Here is a 19,213-nt window from a genome sequence, read left to right on the forward strand (position 1 = left end):
TCTATTAGATTAAATTAGGCTAGTTAAGAACATTTTAAATTCTGCTGAAGGTCTTTTGTCAGTATTTGTGAGAAAAGTGTATTTTTCATGGCCACAAACCCACCAGATTTTGTGGGCAAAATAAACAGTTACCCTGGGAAACAATACAAAGGTACTTCAGGTCAATAGGAATAGGAACTGATGCCACAGAAAATGTAAGTTCAGAATGTGTAGAAAACTTAAACTAAAATGCAGAGAGAATATATGTTGTTTGTTCACTGATTTAGGGACTTCAAATCAATGAGAGTTAAGCTCCTAAACAAGAGACAGATATGAAATTAGAATTTGTTTATCCATGTGACTAATGAAGTTTAATTGCATCATCAGGAAAATAATTGAGAAATATTTTGCAGTCTGTGTATCAAATAATAGTCCTGCCATGTATTGCATTTCCAGTAGTAAAAAGATAGATAGATAGATTTCAAAATGCATATTGAGAAAACTAATGAAGATCAAATTTGGTAATGATCTATCTTTTCAAAAAAAGGAAAATATGAAAAGATTGGTTTTTTGAAGGGGGCTAAGATCCCATGGCATACTTGATCCCACAAGGACATCTAATATACCAGTTGTCGAGACTGTTTCAAAAACACTGATATTTTCCCTTGTTTTGATTAGCAAACTTGGGTTCATCTGGATTCACAATGTACCTCAAATGTATTTCAATCAGTAACATTTTTCTAGGAGGATCCCACTGGTTTATTTGTTACAAAGAGAACTTTCTGCTGGAGTGAAAAATCCAATTCCTCCTTGTTGCATGTTACTCATTCAACCTTCTCCTGAGATGGAGGAGTTGACACAAGGGCAGGAGGCGCTTTGTGTAACCGAGACAAGATGCATCTTTAGAGAAAGAGAAACTTGTCACGCTCCGAACTGGCCTTGGACCAGCCACACAAATTCTGAGTCATCAGATGAATCAAGTCTGTTGATGACTGCAGAGACTTTTTACTTCAGAAAATACAGAGATATCCTGCTTCCAGATATTGATTCTGTAGTATTTCCTTTGGGAAGCTTTAGTCATAAATCTACCAGAATTCCAGACTTGTTTAGAAATAACATCAGGGGGTTTTGGCTTTTAGTATTTGCACCATAAAAAAGATGATCGGGGATTTTAACCTGCTGGTTATGGCTCAGTAACCCATATCCCTTGCAATATCTGTTGCTTCCTCCAACAGAAATCAGTGTGTAATTTAAGCTAACAGGCAAATAGGAGATTATTGAAAGGCAATATAAAGGTAAAATTCACTCATAAAGAGCATTTTATACAAAAGGCCAAATCAGGACAACCTGACTTGTGAGCTGAGCAGCTGCCATCTTCAGGTTCAATATGGACCGTACTGTCAAGAACCCCCCAAAAATCACAGTTCTTAAACCAAAGGGATAACAGAGTCATGAGACTGTGTGTTGTAGCCTGATTTTAGGAGGTCTACCACAGAGAATAAAGAATTCCTCTAACTGCACTATAACAATATATACTTTCAGAGTCAGCAGATAATAGGAGACTGAGACTCCTCTGGTTACACTGGTGGAGTCTCATTATTGTGACCTGCAAAGTAAAGCATCACCACCAGCAGCACCCCATGCTTGGAAATAAAAATAAAATAAAATTTTAAGGAAGAACATTAATCACCTTCTTGCAGATGTTGGATTTTGGTATCGATGCTGAGTCTCAAAAAGTGGAAGCTTTTGAAGACTTTTTATTATTTTTCTTTGCAACCTGTGACCTGTGCAGAACAAATAATTTCTCTTCGTTCCCAATATTTTATATATCCACAAATTTTTACCTTGTCAAAAGTAAGCGAAAGACACTCATGCTCATACCCAAGCCACAATAAACCAGTTCCATGGCTAAATCCCTTCCCACAAGCAGAGCAGACCATCTTTAATCAATGTTTATGACACTGACATGCAAAAACTCTTACCCTACTTTTTTCTGCCCACCACTGGGTTTTTGCTCTGTGAACGTATCTGCCATCCATAATCGCTCTTAATACCTCATTTTTGACATCACAATCAATGAAGTGAAATAAGCTGTTACTTAATGGATATGACATAAAATCCATTTAAGTTAGCGGAAAGACTCCTATTGTTTCCTATCAGCTCTAGGTCAAGCCTAAAGTGAACAAAGGGGTGGAATTTAGCGTATTGTCATCTGAGAAGAAATGATTTCTACATCCCATTTGGATTGCTTAGAGATTTTAAACATATTTAGCAAAATAAAACAAAATGATTTATTCTCAGTGGCTAAATGGTTGAAATTTTACTCTGTTTGGATACGCTCTCATTTTGAGATTTTGAAGATAAATTTGCTTGAATGGTGCTATTTTTAATGATTGTATTTGAGCTTAAAATGGTGCCTACTTTTCTCGGCATTTTAGAGAACAACAAATACACGAGATGAAGATCAAGATGAGTGGAAGTCAGCAGAATTAGGGGGTGCCTGCCTGCCCTGCTGGGTCCTGGAACCCTGGCAGTGAACTCACTGTGCCCTTCCTGCAGCAACCCTGGGGCTTTCTCACAAAGCATTTGCTGACAGCTTGTTCATATGTATATATATTTTTTCAGGTTCTTTAAATACATTTGGAAAGGGAGAAAACATCTATACTCCAATGCATGGCATTCTCTCAGGTCTTCTAGGTTTTGTAAACAGACTTAATGAAATATTAATCCTTTTTTCTCTATTGCTTGCAAATATTTACAAACAGAAGCAAAATGAACAGGTTCTTTACTAGAGTCCAATGAACATCAGACACACTGACCCTACCATATCTCCTAATCTAAATAACGCTCGTTAGCCTTGGAAAGAGGAGGCGGAGGTGCTGGCTGGGGAAAGAGCCGAGAGATTGTCTGACTTTAAATTCCCCTGATATGTTGAGAGATGTTGTTTTCCAGTGTTTCTGCAGAAATAACTTATGGCATTCGAGGACAAAAATCCAAACACATTCTCTTGGTTGTGCTATGTTATAAAGAGGGGTTCAGTTTCACAATGTCCCTTTGGAATGATAGGAAACTCTTGGTATTTACTGTTGAATTACTGGCAGACAGGCCAAGATGCTGAGAGGTTGGAGGACTCACAGGAGACCGTGGCATCAAGAGGTTTGATTCCAGCTCAAATTCATCTGCTCGGCTGGCAAACAGTGATTGCAAAACGAATGTTGCCGCTATTAGCAACCTTTGTGTGGCCTTGCCTCCAGCATCCAGTTAATTTTCACCCTGCCCTTGAGATAGAGTTATAAATTGTGTTGTCTTTGATGGAAGGGATAAGTTTTCAGACAGACTCTGACCTGACTTCTCATGGTGGATGGAAGTCTATGGCATTCCAGTGATGATTTGGCTTACACCGATGAGACTCTGACCCATCAGTAACTGCTGGAAAGCTTAAAGAAAAAAAAAACCCTAATTACTAGGAGGTTTTTAGGAGCCAGTTGGACACTGAGCGGGTAAACAGCAATCCAGAGGGGCACAGGTGTCCCTCAAGCTGTTCTTCAAGATTAGACCATCAGACGGCAAATTCCCATCCTCCGGATTCTTGGGTCTTGAGGCTCAGCTAGCAATATTTATAAGGAAAAGACAAACTGGCTTAACAAAACCAAGAAATAATCAGACAGCATCCCTGATGAAGAGCTGAAATAGAAATGTCTGTGTGTACAGAATGTGGCTTTTCAGAAGCTGCTCCTTCCCTGGGGCTGTCACTTCTGAGCTGCTCCTGGTTATCCAAGGAGAGGGGCAGGAACCTCACCGTGTTCTGCTGCATGGGACGTTACAGCCTTCTTATCTGTAGCTTGTGGATGCAAAATTGCAAGGCCACATTTTTGGGAATGGAACCCAGAGCCCTGGAGGAAGGCCACGCTTTCAAAACCTGTTTCCTCAGCAGCTTCCCCAGCGCTGGCAGCAGATCAAAGCCCGGGAATTCCTGCGCGGTGCTGGGACCATTCCTCCCGCTGAGGTCACACCGCTCTCCTCCTTGCTGCTTGGTTTCAGCAGGGTCAATTGTCTAAATTACAGGGTGAGATACAGCCCAGGTGTGAGGGTGAGGAGGGGGAATTCCTGCTGCTGGTGACGGGTGACAACCACGGTGGCATCTGCCCCTGCCCTCCCTGCCCCCTGCTGTTACTGGCTCCTCGTGACTCATTTCAAACAGCCCCTCATCTAATATAAGTAGGAATTTGGGAGTTTGAATTCCTTGTAATTCTACTGGACTCTTGTAATAGTACTTTACTTAAATACCAGATTTTTAAATTGTAGAAAAGAAACCCAAAGCTATTAGTTCCTTTGGCACTGGGAAAAACTCTGGGGAGGTTTCAGTGAAAATGACAGAAGTTTCAATCAGAAATTTCTAAAGGCACATTTCAGCTTTTCAGTGGAAATCCAAATTCCCATATTTTGGCAGTAGAGCTCTATTTGGTACATTTGAACTATTGTTAACTATTTAAAAGATCTTTAGTGTCTTTCAAGACCAAATGGAGGGAATCTCCCCCAAGGAGAGATGCCCCTCAGCAGACCTCAGGGACACTGGAGAAACTTGTCTCTCTCCTTTTATTCTGGAGTTTTGGGGAGCAGAGACCCAACCTTTGGACCCACCCACACCAAGGGATACACTGGGGCTCCACTCTTGTGCCTGCAACCTCGGTTAAAATAATTGTCCTTAAACTGCAGGCTCTGTAGTCAATCAACATTAGTGCTGCTTTAGTCATCAATATACTGCTATTTAAAGATGACCGATACTTTTAAGTCTCCAAATTATTCATATTAAAAGAGTGTTTCTTTTCCATTTGAGATTCTATGCTGTCATGCAGACATCTCCATAATTAAATGTTTGTTCGACTCTTTCTGTCTCCGGTTAAGTAGACATTAATGAGGAACTTACTAAAAACAACTGCCAGAAATGTTCCTGTATTTAAACTTCAAAAATATCAGTATCAAATTACAGTGAAGATATAAGTCTGATAGGAAATCACTGAAGGAAATTAAGGCTAAATGCTTTTGGATTTGGAATCATCCAAGATAATTTGTTCCAACTGTTATTTTTATCTCCATTCTCCTACAGGCACAGCAGAGACCTGTGCTCCGCCACACAAGGGCTGGTTTAACATTTTTAAGCACAAAATCTCTCCACCTACAGCATAAAATAATAGTAGTAAGTTGCAAATCAAAGGCCTTAGCATTAGGGAGCACCAGAATTAAAGTCAACTCTGGTTTACTCTTTCTGTATATGTCTAATATGGCACAGTATTTAATGCCCTAATCAAACAGTATTTTTCCTATAGGAAAAATCACACACTGGGTAGGCCACATTCACTTTGGGAACAGCTATTCAATATTTCATTTTCTCTTTACTTTTCAATTAGTGGACTAAGGTTTAATCCGAGCTGGGAGAGGGAGGTCTTATAAACTGCAGTCTTGATAATCTGATCTGATTCTGCATTGTTTACAGATCAGTGCTAATCTAACTTGTGCACTCAATCTGCATGCTAATATTTTTCCTGTGAATTTTTTTGTCTTTAGAATTATTATTATTTTGTCTTCCTACTGTAAGAACGGTGTATTTTGATGCAGCGACTGCAGGAGAGGGAACTGCTTGGAGCAGCCATGTCTCCTTGGGTACATAACTACCTGCACTGGGTTTGCGGTTGCTTGGTGGCTTGTGGCTGGATCCCGCAGTCACGGAGTGCAGATGGGTGCTTGCAATAAGTAGATGTAGGAGGGATTATCCTACTTACTGGGGATCCCAAAGGTGCCTTTTTTACAGGCGTTACCCAGCCCAAAGCTTTCCCCTGTGCTGGGGGATTTCTGTCATCACAGCATTGCTTTGTCGAGGCTTGTGTCTCTATCCAGTGCTGGGGGGTGGGAGCTGAGCTACACGTTACACAACCTACAGAACAAGCCAGAGGTCCGTAACAAAACCAAAACTGGATTGAGTCTTTTGTAACAAGTGGGACCTTACATGGAGATGTTGTTTGTAGTCATCCCTTTGCTGCTAAGTAGCAGAGAACAAATATTTGTACAACCACCTTCACAAATCCAGTTCACATCAACTGTCTCCCCCTCCCTACAACAAACAGCTGCCAAAAAGGTTGGTGCTCTATTAAACGTTGCTGTGGGTGATTAATGTGCCCACCTCTGGCACCAGTCCCACACTCAGCAGCAAACACAGCCCGCCAGGAATGAACCGGCCGCTCTGCTCGGCTCCACGGGCAGATCCTCAACCCCTCTCGAGAGCCGGGACCCCAGCGCAGCCGGCGGGAGCCAGAGCTGCTCTCTGGGCCTTTCTTCTGGCTGATTAGCTGCGCAACTTTGCATCCCAAATCCTGCCTTTTGTACTGAAATGGGAAAACACAAACCAAGCAGTTCAGAGTCTCTGTTTCGGTCACAATTTACCCACTACAATGAGGGTTTGATGAACAGGGGATGGAGATGAGCATTGTGAGGACACCAGCTCTGCTCATCACCATTTCAGTCTTGGCACCTGTGAAGGACCGACCAGTCCACGTGGGATTGCATCCCAGTCATCTGCTACTGGTTTTGAAGCTTTGTGAGGATGGGCCCCCAGCTGAGGACACACACACACAAACACTGTGCACCCATTTGACACAAAAGGGCTGGTGGCAGCATGGGCTGTGGTGTGTCTACACCAACGGGGAAGTTTTGCACGCTGGAGAGAGTTCCCAGCTTGGAAGGGAAAGGGACAATGCCCAACCATCCTTCAGAAAGAGGAGGTGGTGAGGCTGTTCTGTTGTCAAAAATGGGCAGGATAGGGGGGATGTAGCCTGAGCTAAGTGTGAGGGAACGTGGGGAGCCCTGTGCCACTCACCTCCAGCCCTGACCTGGCCTGGCCCCTGGTGTTCCAGCTCCAAGCTGCAGCTCCATCCTCAGCACAGGAGAAGGGCTTGTTTTGACGGCAGGATAATTAATGCTCAGCTCCATAGCTGTAAAATCCCCGGAGAGACGAGGCGTGTATAATTTTTACTGCGCTACAGCCAGGTGAGCGTAACACAATATTCCTACTCGGGGATGACCATGCTTAGCTACCTGACTGTGCAAACTGCAGCTGTTTTCCTCATTTTGTAGTGGCAAAGCTGGTATCTCTTAACCATCCCACCTGGAACAATAACACCCAGCTCCCCAGAGAGGTCACAGTCAGAAACTGTCAGCTATGGGAAACTTCTTTTTGACACGATCAAGGAATTTGCAATCGCTTTTCTTTGGCCGGGACTTCACGCAGCATTGAAGGAGTGAGCCCTGTGTTCTGCTGCACTGCAGGTGAAATAGTGAAACTCTTGGGTTTTTTACTAAAAATGGGCTAAAACCAGCACAGGCTAAAGCCGTCCTTAACGAAGGAACCCCTTGGCTGATGGCAGGTCCCGCTCTGTGCAGAGCAACCCCATCCTGGGGCAGCATCACCGCAAGACACTTGTTGTGATTTATGGCCTAAGGGGATTTTATACATGCACATTCATCCCTTCATAAAGCAATGTCCATGTTTACATATGGCTGCTCCATCTAGATGTTACCCTGATTTCATAAACAGTAATCATTATCTTTTCCTCCTGGGCTCTCCCGTAGCTGAAATGTTCAGTCCCGGTTGGGAGCGCTCGGCACTAGCGGTGGATCCATGCGCTGAAGCAGCGGCAAGGAAAGGTTTACTGACACTTCTCCCATATTTCAGTGTGGTTTGTTTTATGTTCACTATGGCTTATTTTTGTTCACTTCACCATTATTTGTGCTAATAATCTCTGCAAATATACATATAGAGCCATACTGGTTTGTATGTGTATTTGACATTGATAGAATAAATTACCTTTCCTGCAGATTCTCAATTATATTTTGGCTTCCGTTATGTTCTGTACATTGACATGAGAAGGAAACATTTGCCCTTACAGCCCTTTGCAAACATGGTTCTCTTCCAAGCTTTCTGTCTTGCTGCTAAATAAATATGTATGCAAGATAGCATGTGCGTAGTACTACAAAAGACTACTATTTACACAACATCCAAACCCATATGAATTCTAATTCACAGAGCAAATATTTTCTAAGACACAGAACTGGTTCTTTTATCAAGCTGCACTCACACCACCTCCAGGACCAGAAACCCAAAATGTACAGTACAGACCAAACCTGCGTTCTTACCGCTGAACCTTAAGCATCCAAATAAAGTGAGTCACCACCTTCAGCTTTCAGAAGAAACCAAATCTAACTAAGATCTGCATTTCCCTGGAGGTACCCATCCCTCTCCCTGAGCTGGGAAAGCCAACTGGATTTCTAAACAGGCACTCAGGCTGGTAAAAGAGAAGAGGAGTGTTTCCAGAGCCAGGAGCTTGGGCTTGAAATCTGAGCACGTAACGCCAGTTCTGGAAGACATCATCTCACTCAACAAAAAAGATTCTATCATTTCCATTTAGTGCATTTTCTTCCATTTTGCTTATACAATTGCAATGTCAATTTAGATACAGCTCCTGGAAGGGAAGCCTTGCAAAGCTGTATATATATTGCAAATGCGTGTGTTTGTGTATATGTATATATACACATACAAACGAGTGACCCATGGTTTGCCACCAAGATTTGACTGTGGAAATGATAAAGAGGGAAGCAAAGAGTTGGATGATTTGTACCAGCTGAAGATCTGGTCTATATGTTGCAACTTACCTCACGCAAAGTAAACATGACCTTGCGTCATAAACCATAGGCTAGAGCCAAGAAATAGCTCAGCTGGAGAAGTCACAGAATAAGGAGAGCACAAGCCTGATCAGGTAAGAGAGCTCTGTATCTAAAAACATGTCCTGACATATTTGCAAGAGGAGGAAAGGTATTTTTTGAAGCAGATTTTTTTTTTCTTTGCAACTCCCCAAACCTCTGAGCTCATTAAGATGAAAACACTAATTTCCAGGAGTGGCCAAGAGGGAAAGGTCAAGGAAGGACTTCTTTATAATGTCGAGTCTCAAATTATAATGAGAACAGCAGTGTTTTCATTAAGCCACTGTCGAATGATAAATTACTGCATTGCCAAAAGAAAGTAGAACTGCTATTGCCTTATATGCAGAAGGTAGGGAAAGAAAAGACCTGGTGATTTATAACTTGTGTACAAGTTTGCCTTCTGTGGTGCATGGTCATTGTACAGATCTGCCAGAATTCGGAGCTCTGGTCGACCAAAACAAGGGTCTTGTTCCCAGCGCTGCTGGACCAGCAGCATCACACGTGCCCTCTGCACAGGGGACCTGGGGGGGCTTCATCCACAGGACCCCAGTTCTAAAGGTGCAAAGCTACCCAGAGAATGAGGTGCTTTGCCAGATACTGCAGTCTTCAAAACAAGCAAAGAAGCTATTTTTGCTATTGTATCAAAGCTTAAATAACACAGGAAAGCCCTGGGAATGCAGTGAAATCTCTGCTGAACAGGACACTTGGTCTCTTAAGGAAGGACTCAAGTTTGAAGGCCAGAGCTGTTGCTGGCCACTTTGTATTTCATGGACAGACGTCAGAGGAAGATAGTCTGATTAGTCAAATTATCTTAGTTCAAACTGAAACAACTATTTGATTTCACTCCTTCCATTTCTGCTTGAAAAATGCCATCTGTCCACTTGAAGATCCTGACTGATGACTAAGAAAAAGCATTGCTCGAGGCCCTCAAAAGGAAAACAAAGCGAAATGCTGTGTCTCCCAGGCGCACGCTCCAATTACGTGCTTTTAGGGCATGAAGAACTGCAACTGCCTTTGCTTCTCAGAAGAGCTTTCCTCAAATCCACGGGTTGGTCTGGGGACCAAGACACTGTCTTTTAACAGTTAATTAGCTGCAGCAATTAGTGGTCGTGTTGTTGTACAAAAAGCAACAAAGGGAGTGTGCAAACCAACAGCCAGAGAGCCGCTGGGCCTGAAACCAGAAGCGGATTGCAGAAACACTCAGGCAGCATGTCCAGCAGCCAAATCGTGTCTTGACACAGGCTCTGAAGCGTGGCAGCCAAATATTAATCGTGGTTGTACCCATGCAAATTTGGACCTTCTCTCCTGCATTGCACTTGCACTCATGTCACCCCTGGGTATTTCCACTGAAATCTCATTGAATTACCTCAAGTAACCTCCCACCTGCAGCGGGGAAAGGGGAAGCAGAGCACAGCCCGCCAGCTTTGGAGCTGGTCCACGTTCATGCAGCAGAATCCGGCCCCTGCAAATCCAAAAACTGGAGCAGGGAGAGACCAATGATTTGTGGGGAGACACAAAGTACACATGGTGGGCTGTACCTGTATCCCAGAACATGCTTTCTGGAAAGATGATACAAGTTGCTTTATGCAGTTGGCTGTGAAATCATCTGCCTCGTCTGTGAGCTTCTGGAGATGAGAAAGAGCGTGATCCGAGGTAAGGTGAAGAACGAGAATCAAGCTGGAGTGACTTCCGCATTGAATTAAAGATACTGTACTACACAGTTAAAATAGAAGCACCTGCAATCTTTATACAACAACCTGCAATTATGTGCACAAAGACACACATCTCCCAGTGTGCAGGTATATGCATGTATTACACATTAATACGGGTATGACAACCAAAGAAGCTGATACAGTTGCTTTTCTTTCTCTATTATCTTCTATTAGGAGATACGCATTATGTTTGTTTCAATTTTCTAAATCTGTGGCAAAACTTTAAAGCATTTTCTGACTTCCCCACGTGCCCCTTGCAGGAGCCTGTGCCACGCCGGCAGCCAGGGCTGTACCTACAAACCTATTTCTCTCTCTGAAACCTCGTGGCCTTGCCCTGCTCCAGTCATCTCAGGCACTTGCTGTCCCCACCCCAGGTTAAAGTCACAATCAGGCACACAGTGAGTTTTAAGCCTAAAGTGTCCCTTTGAACTCCAAGCTTATCTGAGCCCTTGTTGCCTTCTTGTGGGCTATTCTTCAAGTCTGAGATGGACGTGATCTGGCTGATGGAGGTTTATCCGTTAAGAAGGAAAAGCTGGTGCCTTGTAGGACCAGAGCTAATCTGATGGGGTAGCACTTACATCAAACAAGAGTGGTAAAACGCTTCTGACCCAAGAAGACGCTTTAAAGCCCTGCACTGAACAGGATGCGGTGACAAGAAGCCGCCCCACACTTGCAGCACTGCCATGCGCTGAACCCAGAGAGGTCGGGCTGTGCATCCGTGGTCCAGCCTCTGAGCACACACAGGTGGCTGCTGAGCTCCAGCTTTCAGTCCACCCATCTGCGCAGGGTGGGAAGTAGCTGGAGATCAAAGGTGCTCTCTGCATTGCAGACAGGTGAGAGTGCAGCTGTACACCTGCCTGGAGAGGAAGCAATAGCAAAAAGCTGGACCTAGTCCAGTCTAGGTAGGAGTAAGACTTTGCTAAGCGTAGAAAGAGAGGCACTTCACCCTTGTGTGATGAGGGCACAGCCTGGCCTGAAGCCATTTTCCTTCATCCTTCTCATCTAGTAAGTATGCCTTGACTTCTGCTCTGAGGAAATTGAAATGATCTGGCTTCTCTAAGGTCTGTTACTCCAGGTTACCCCATGCGCTTCCCAGCAGAAAGGGCACAGAAAACCGCAGTCACAACCCGCCTCCTCCCGAGCAGCTGTTGAACACAACAGGAAAGAGCCGCCCCACAGCCTGACCCGGCTTTGAAGCTCTGCCCTGCGGGACACGCTGCAGTAACCCCTGGGGGAAGCTCTAACAAGCACCCCTCAGCCCCCCCGCTGCTGGGACCTTTCTTTGCCCTCTTGCCGCAATAACATAAAAAAATAAAACCTCCAATTCACCCTAAGCAGATGAAGCAGACACAGAATTTTCTGTTTGCAAAAGGGGAAGGGCGGCAAGTCCATCTGCAAAACCATTTGCCATTAACCAGCCCGCGATAGTATATTACATCCTCCTAATGGCGGTTGAACTGTCACTCAAGAAGCAGATGGACTTTTGTAACAAGGAGAACACAAAATCAGAAGAGGAGGGACCCCCTGGGATCTGCCACATTGCAAAGCTGGCAAGATAAAGTAAGTTGGAGGGAAAGATAACGGGTCCTTTGTCCCTTCAACTATATAGAGGTAAAAAATGGGAGAATACATGTGTCCTCCCAGGCCAAATAACCCTACGAAGACAGTTGCTAAAACACACAGACATGACAATGATGAGCTGCATCTTCTCCTCCAGCTATGGCTTAAAGCTCCCACTTGTCTAAGCAGTTCTCTAACCTCTACTGCAACAAATTGGTAAAAATCTTCATCCTCCCAAGCAGCTCTTAAACACCAGCACATTTTGTAAATAAGTGTCCCAAGGACATAGTGTTAACACTTCACAATTATTTTGTCCATGCCAGAATGAGTTAAGGTGGGAGTCTGTCCTGGCTTTGAATTTCCTGGCTTTCCCCTGTCTGCGTCACGACATAATTCTTTCCAGCCAGCCTTTTCCTCAGATGTTCAGAGTTAGCGTTGGGATCTCTGCCAGCTCTCCTTCCCAAAACAAACACGGAGCCTCCCGATGCCAAAGATTTGCCTTCTATTCAATACCCCAGGGACAAAACATTTGGCTTTACCAGCGCTGCCCTGATTTTCAATTCTGCAGATGTATATAAGTAAAAATGCAGCTTTATAGAGCCTTGTCCGCACTAGAAAAGACTTGATGGCATGTCCCTACAAGCTGTCTCTCTGCATTAACTCTAAATAGAGCTTCAATTAATTAAGGGGGTTGTTTGCCGAGTTAGTATGCATAGTTTCAGCAAGTAAAATAAGGCTTATTTTCAAATTATTTTTTCCTGGTGTAATCATGTCTGCATCAGAGTTTTTGCTAGTAATAAAAACACCCATCCAGTATTAAACCACCCCGGTTCCAGCGTAAACCTGGTCTAAAACTATTGCCCCGAAAAGTGATAAAATACTATTCCCATCTCAGTGAAAAGATTTTCTTTCCCTGCAGTGTCCCTGGGTTCATACCTTATCTGCCATTGTAACCTGCGTGCTTTGCCTAGAGGGCTGGAAATTGCAGAGCTGCTGGTGGCTGATGAGAAATGATTCAATGGAAACATTGCTGTGAGCCCTGTGGGCAGCAAACCACATCCCTGCGATGCTCTGGGCAGGGAGCAGACTGACATTCAGACAGAACCTTTCTCTCTGCTAAGGGACGTGTCCTTCAGGCTCTGGACACACGAAGTGTCCGTGCTGCAGCAAGACAGCAGCATCCTTCTTTGGGAAGGAAGGAAAACAAGTACGTTTCCTCTTTTTGAGGAAACAAGCATGTGACATGTCAAGTCTGTGCTAAATATGCACCTGAGAGGGGAAGAACATGCAGAGAATAGGAAAGAAATCTCCTGTAATAAGCACTATTAATTTGCTTCCATCAAGTACTGGCTTTTTTCATTGTTGTTGGGGAGGGTAAGCAGTACAGGGCTACACCAAATGAACACAGCACGTGCAGACATTGAATCGGGTGCTGCTACTTAGAGATATTTCAATCCACATTTATGCTTGTTGGATTTGATTTATGAACGCCCAGTTTCCAGCAATAAGCTTGCAGCAGCTCACATTAACTCCTCAGAATGTCAAGACCTTTGTTGTGCCATTTGAAGGTGGCATCAGGGGAAGGATGTGCCAGATTCCTGCCTCCCCTCACCTTTCTTGAAAGGTTTAGACCTACAATTGGCCCAAATGTGTAAATTTATTTTATTTAAAATAAGTGGTTGAGCTAAAAAAAGAACATGAAAAATATGACCTAATGAAGTTATAAAAAAATATTGATTTAGGCAATATCATTAATACAAATAGAGGTGGATGCTAAGCCTGTATTCTTTCCTCACATTGAAGTCAATAGCAGTTAAGTTCAAATTCAGTATATTTTTAGGGTAATGAAGAGCTATGCTGTGGTCCAAATAAGTTTCAGTACTGCAGGAGTGCAAAATGTGGGTGCTCAAACCATATGTCCAAGTCTCCTGTGCACTCGGAAAGAGACAAATATATAATCATTCTTAATTAACAATATCTTGATATCACTGCCCATGAAAGGATGTCATGTTTCTTCCTAAACATTCATGAAATCAACCCAGCACCTCAGTTGTGTAACAATTATTGCTGCCATTAACAGATGGAGAAACTAGGGCACAGTTTCATTGCCCACACAGAGCATCTGTTGCAGAGCTGGGAAGAGACTGACCTGTCCACAGCCTGGGTGAGCGACCAGATGCTGGATTCCAACGCCTCCTGACAAGTATCTGCCCCAAAAAACTGCAACCGGATGATCACGTTACGGTAGAAACACCTCTTTGAAAGGTTAATGTCAAACAGCATCATTCTTGGAGAGGGAAACTAAGCAGCAGCATTTCCAAGGGAACCAGCATGTGTGAGAAGGAGTGACAAGACAAAACTAGGAATTGGAACAGAAGCTAGAGATGGCAGCTGTTCTCATTTACCCATTTTTTTTTTAATATTTGTGGTATGATTTTGCTGGTTAAGTTAGCTAGCTTTCTGCTATGAATGTATTTATAAACAATTAATTTGACTTTCTATCCCTCAAGCACGAAGGACCAGATCTCTACATCAGAGTCCTCCTGGGCAGCACAGCCACAGCAGACCCCAGCGCACATCCCCATCCTTCCTTCACGCCTCCCTCGTGTGTGTCCTCACCACGGCTCTGGCCGTCATTTCACCCACCACTGAAATGCAGCTATTTTGGGTTCATGCTGCAGGAGTCCCCTCGGGATCACCACCAGCACATACGCGTTTGCTTTCAACACCCAGACCCTGCGTGACGGGACAGATACAGCACAGGGAGCCAAGCCCTTGGGAGAATCACATCTTTTGGACTGGAGCAGGACAAGGAGACACAGGTCAATGCTTTGCCTTATAAAAAATACAAAAGTAGCGTGAGAGACATGGGCCTGCATTTATTTTTAACCCATCTAAAAGATGGCACTCTGGGCTGTAGGGCTCCCCTAAGCATGAAGTGTAATAGTACTGGTGCATGGCTGGATGAACAGTATTCCCGATTAAACACCCAATATAAATTCCTACCTCCTGGCGTTCCCACTGAAGTGCCAACATCGTGCAAGCTGAAGAGCTGATAACACAAGGTGATGCAGTTCTAGGCAGTAAAAGATATTCTTAAGCTCTTCTTAGAGCCAAGTGGTTTGACTTGGACATGCTATTGTGCTTCTATACTTAGCAGTGTCAGAGGATGAGCATTTGAAAATAAGAACAACATGATTAAAAAAAGAAAAAGTGATAAAAGATTTATTCCCTTTCAAATTAAAATAAAATTAAAAAAATCCCTGCATGGGAAGGAATTCTCCCTCCTGAATATGGGTTAGTCTGTCTGGACTAATCCTCTACTCATATGTGGTGGCTTATTAGGGATTAAAAAAAAACAACCTCAAGGCTTAGACAGTATATTTACAGTGGAACAGGCTCCCATGAAAGATATATTTTCAGTGAATTTAATGACATGTTTGACTTGAACTAATGTTGGAGAAATCTAGAAATCTGGTGCTGTTTGTTCAGTTGTGTTTTATTTGTATTTTCTGTTGGTTTTGCGAAACCCTTTAATAAAGGCTTTACTGAAGCAGCAATACCTAACTTTAACAGGGCACTAAAGCCAATTGAAACCAAGCCAGTGCAGACTGAATCCCTGCTTCCTGCAGAACAGCAATAAATCCTCCCACTACCACTCAGTTCCCTTCAAGCCAAAGAGCTACAGATCATCACGCAGCCACGATGACCATAGCTCGCCTAAAGCAAGTGTCTTAACGCTCTATGTCCATGTTTCCCCAGTGTTCAATTTCTCCCCTCCATCCTCTCTTTGTTGGAGCATATTTTAGTTCGCTCTCTTTGAACCTACTGGGGTTAGTTTGTAGCATGTAGAGTGCCAGTTTTGTAGTAACCCCCTTATGAACCACACAAATGTCTGAGAGAGAAATCTCAGTGCAGAGGGCAGAACAGCAGAGAAAATTAATGTGAAGCAGAGACACATGGAGCAAAGCACAGTGGGAACATGAGCTGCCCATAAGCCAAGGGCACAATAGGAAGCGGGGTGTATTTCCTAAATCCTTGTCTATCATCCAACGCTCTCCAACTCATACTGCTTCTGAACACACATTAACACAATTTTTACCAACATCTTATTCAGTTGCAAATGGCACCTATTTCAAAGCAGTATTTCTATGCTAGATATCCAGGCCTTAAAATACTGCCTAATCCTGTAGGAAAACATGTAAACAGAGGCACAGTCAAGATGAAGCAAGACACAAAATGGTGATGGACCAGCGATGGAAGGGCCAGATGCAGAATATGTGCAAAGACAGGCACAAGTGCAGTTTCACTCAACAGCAAAGTGTACCAGCACCTTCCCATGCTGCCAGCTTGGACCAGAGCTTGCAAGATGCTCAGGATATCTCCATCTAACACCAAGAGGGAGAAAACCAGCAAGACGTGGAAGAAACTTGTTAGCCAAAAAGGCTTTTAGGTTATAGCTTCCCAAATTATGTGAAGAACAAAAGAGTCGTTGCAGATAACATTAGATTTACTGGAGATAGAATAACAGCCTTCGTGTAGCCCAGGTGGAACATGGAAGAGCTGAAGGAAGGCTCAGGGGAGGAGGCAGGGTCAGACACGTGGAGATGCACATTGAAGGCCAGGACGTAGGTCGCACTTGCTGCAGAGGGTCAGAAATTCCCATTTCAGTGGGGCAGACAGTGGCGATGACTCACGTATATCACATTCCTGGTAAATTTACCCCAGTTCACACTTTCCCGTGGGCAGGAGGCATTGTACCCAGCTTTTCCAGGAAGCATATTGTATCCTGTCAGGGCATTTGTGCAGGGCAAAGGGTGCTCTGCCTTGTAATAGCAGAGCTCGTGTTTTTCCTACAGAAAGTAAGTGCCAAGACAGGCTTGGCACTGCCCTCTGGGGAGCTTACAGACAACATGGAAAGTATTAAATTCTGAAGGGAGCAGCAGCTGGCTTCTATCAGAAAGGTACTATCTCTATCCTTTTAAAATCCTTAGCTTTTCTTTCCTCACTGGAGAGATAAACAGCCTGCCAAGGTCGTTTGCACTCTGTGGGCTGAGGAAGATGTGCCGAGGCTGCAGGGCAGCACGGCTCGGCCCATCAGGGTGGGATGCGTTGAACAACACTGTGTTCCTGCAAAAATAACAGTGCTGAGCACAACGTGAGATTAAACCAAGGCCCCTCTTCGGTGTCAGAGTAGATAACAGCGTCACTGCCTCTGACTGCCAGTGGGCTGCAAGGCAGCAGCAGCGTAAATGGAAATCAGTCTCTTTACGGATGGCAGGCAGGGCTGCAAGCCTGTATCGATGCAGATCACCGGCGAATGCAAAATGACCCCCTTCGCAACGATATGGTATCAAATAAATTGGCATCTCAACTTACCTTGTGAACGCGATATCCTTTTGCAAACGGAGAGTAAACATAGCAGACGAGGCAAGGTGATCAGCAGAAACGAGAGCTCCAAGGCAGGGTCCCCTTACACAACAGTAGTCCTTTTCCCTGGCAGGTTGGAGGAGTTTTCGTAGGCAGAGACAAGCCCCTTTGCCCAGCGGGTGCCGGGGGAGCCCTGCTGCATCACCACCAGCCGTATCGGAGGCTGGGTGTCCGCAGGGACCTCGGGAGCATACTCCTTGCTGGGATCCTTCCCCCTGCAGTCATAAAGCACGCAGGAGATCAGGAAAACCAGAAGCAAAATAACATAACTAGCTACCAGAATGATGAGATTCAAGGTAACAGGGTCAATCTCCAAATAAAACTCCATTTGGTCCCATACTATTGAGTGCAAACCCAGAGAATGAAGTTTCATATGCACAAGTGAGCGACTGCTAACTGATCGGAATAGATGTATTGGCTTTGCGGTAAAAATACATTAATCCTCAGGTCTCCTGTAGCAATGGATTTCCCCGAACTGGATGATTAAAGCAGCTCAGTTTAATAACTTAAGCGCCTTCTTTTAATGCCACATTGCCTACAGTGGCAGAAGCTAAATTTGAATGCTATATTGACAGGAAGACATCCCCCTTGCTCAGGGACTCTTTCTTTGATGGACAGGTTTCCTCTAAGGACATTTTGTAGAACCTCCCTTCTACAAGTGGTTTTTGGCTCATGGGCTGAAAAGAAAAAATGAGCTGTGTAATTAGTAAATGAATGCAGAAAGAAATTAGGGAGAAAGTAAGGTTTATCAAAATCTAATAAGCCTGGTTCTGATCTCAACTAAGAAGTTTTTCCCCTGCCCAAGTGCTATGGAAGGGTTTTCGAAGTGAATTAAAGACTTTTATTACCCAGTTCTGTATGTGGATTACTGGTACGTGTCTCACCAGTGTATCACACGCTGCCCAGCCAGTCCTTGCACAAATGAACTGTAGGAATGTGCTTCCCACAGGCTGCTGTGTCCCCTTTGAGTCTCCTGCGTACAAGAAGGTGCAACACGACTGGAGCATTTCTGTAGCCTCTGCTTGCTAAAAAAAAGGGTGAAATTTGTGATGTGGCTGTCCCCGCTCTGTGGCTGACCAACCATAAAACTGTAAGTACTTTTTGCATCTTCCAGATTGACACCCCTGACACTGATGCACGAGTAGGGACACGCATATAGCTGCCATGCATTGCCCATACAGCACTTGCTTGTTTCCCTAGAAAACCGTGCTACAGAGACCACCCCTCCTCCTCCCAAAAAAAAAGAGAAGTACTAGTGTGTAAGATACCTGGAAGGCAGATGGGAAGGGCAGGAGGTGATGCTGATGAGCACCACAGACCCTACGTCAGCATCCTTGCCGCTTCCACGCAAAACTCCAAGGTTTTGGTCAGCATTACAGAGCAGGAGGGTTTTAGGAAGAGATTAGGCTGTCCCAGCTCTTAGCGCTGCCAGAGCTGTGGAAAAGGGCTTTACGTGTCAGCAGGAATCCAATCCGGCACATCTAAGCTGTGAGTAAGAAATATGCCATGGGGCCATCCTCAACACATGCCGCTCGTTTTGAGGCCAACATCATCTGCGTCCCCCACCGTCTGCCATCCCGGCTCTCTTGAGCCTAGAAGTTTGTATTCAGAAGCAATTCCAAGGCCGGCACTGCGGGAGCTTGGCAGGGAGGAGGGAACCCACAGAACCAAGGACGCACATTTACACGACCCTCACGTTGTGCATCTGTTGCACATCATGTGCCACATCTGAACAGAGCAGGCATTTGGCTGTTCAGTATGGTTGAGGTGAGGCTGAGATT

At 44.3% G+C, this 19,213-nt stretch overlaps 2 protein-coding genes across 2 annotated transcripts in view; both read right to left on the reverse strand.

Moving 5' to 3' along the window:
* Positions 1-17,422, reverse strand: part of MMD (monocyte to macrophage differentiation associated) — a gene marked incomplete at its 5' end in the record, with an annotated part of 35,568 nt that extends 18,146 nt beyond the window's left edge. The window contains one exon of the mRNA XM_080356686.1: positions 17,382-17,422. Coding sequence (XP_080212812.1) covers positions 17,382-17,422 — 41 coding nt within the window. The remainder of the gene's footprint in view (positions 1-17,381) is intronic.
* Positions 17,423-17,475: 53 nt separating this feature from the next.
* Positions 17,476-17,805, reverse strand: SMIM36 (small integral membrane protein 36; the record flags this gene model as incomplete). Its single annotated transcript, XM_080356303.1, has 1 exon — positions 17,476-17,805. The coding sequence occupies one exon, from the start codon at positions 17,803-17,805 to the stop codon at positions 17,476-17,478; it is 330 nt and encodes a 109-aa protein (XP_080212429.1).
* Between the last annotated feature and the right edge of the window lie 1,408 nt (positions 17,806-19,213).

Source organism: Nesoenas mayeri (genome assembly GCF_963082525.1).
Source record: "Nesoenas mayeri genome assembly, chromosome: 19".
NCBI lineage: Eukaryota > Metazoa > Chordata > Aves > Columbiformes > Columbidae > Nesoenas > Nesoenas mayeri.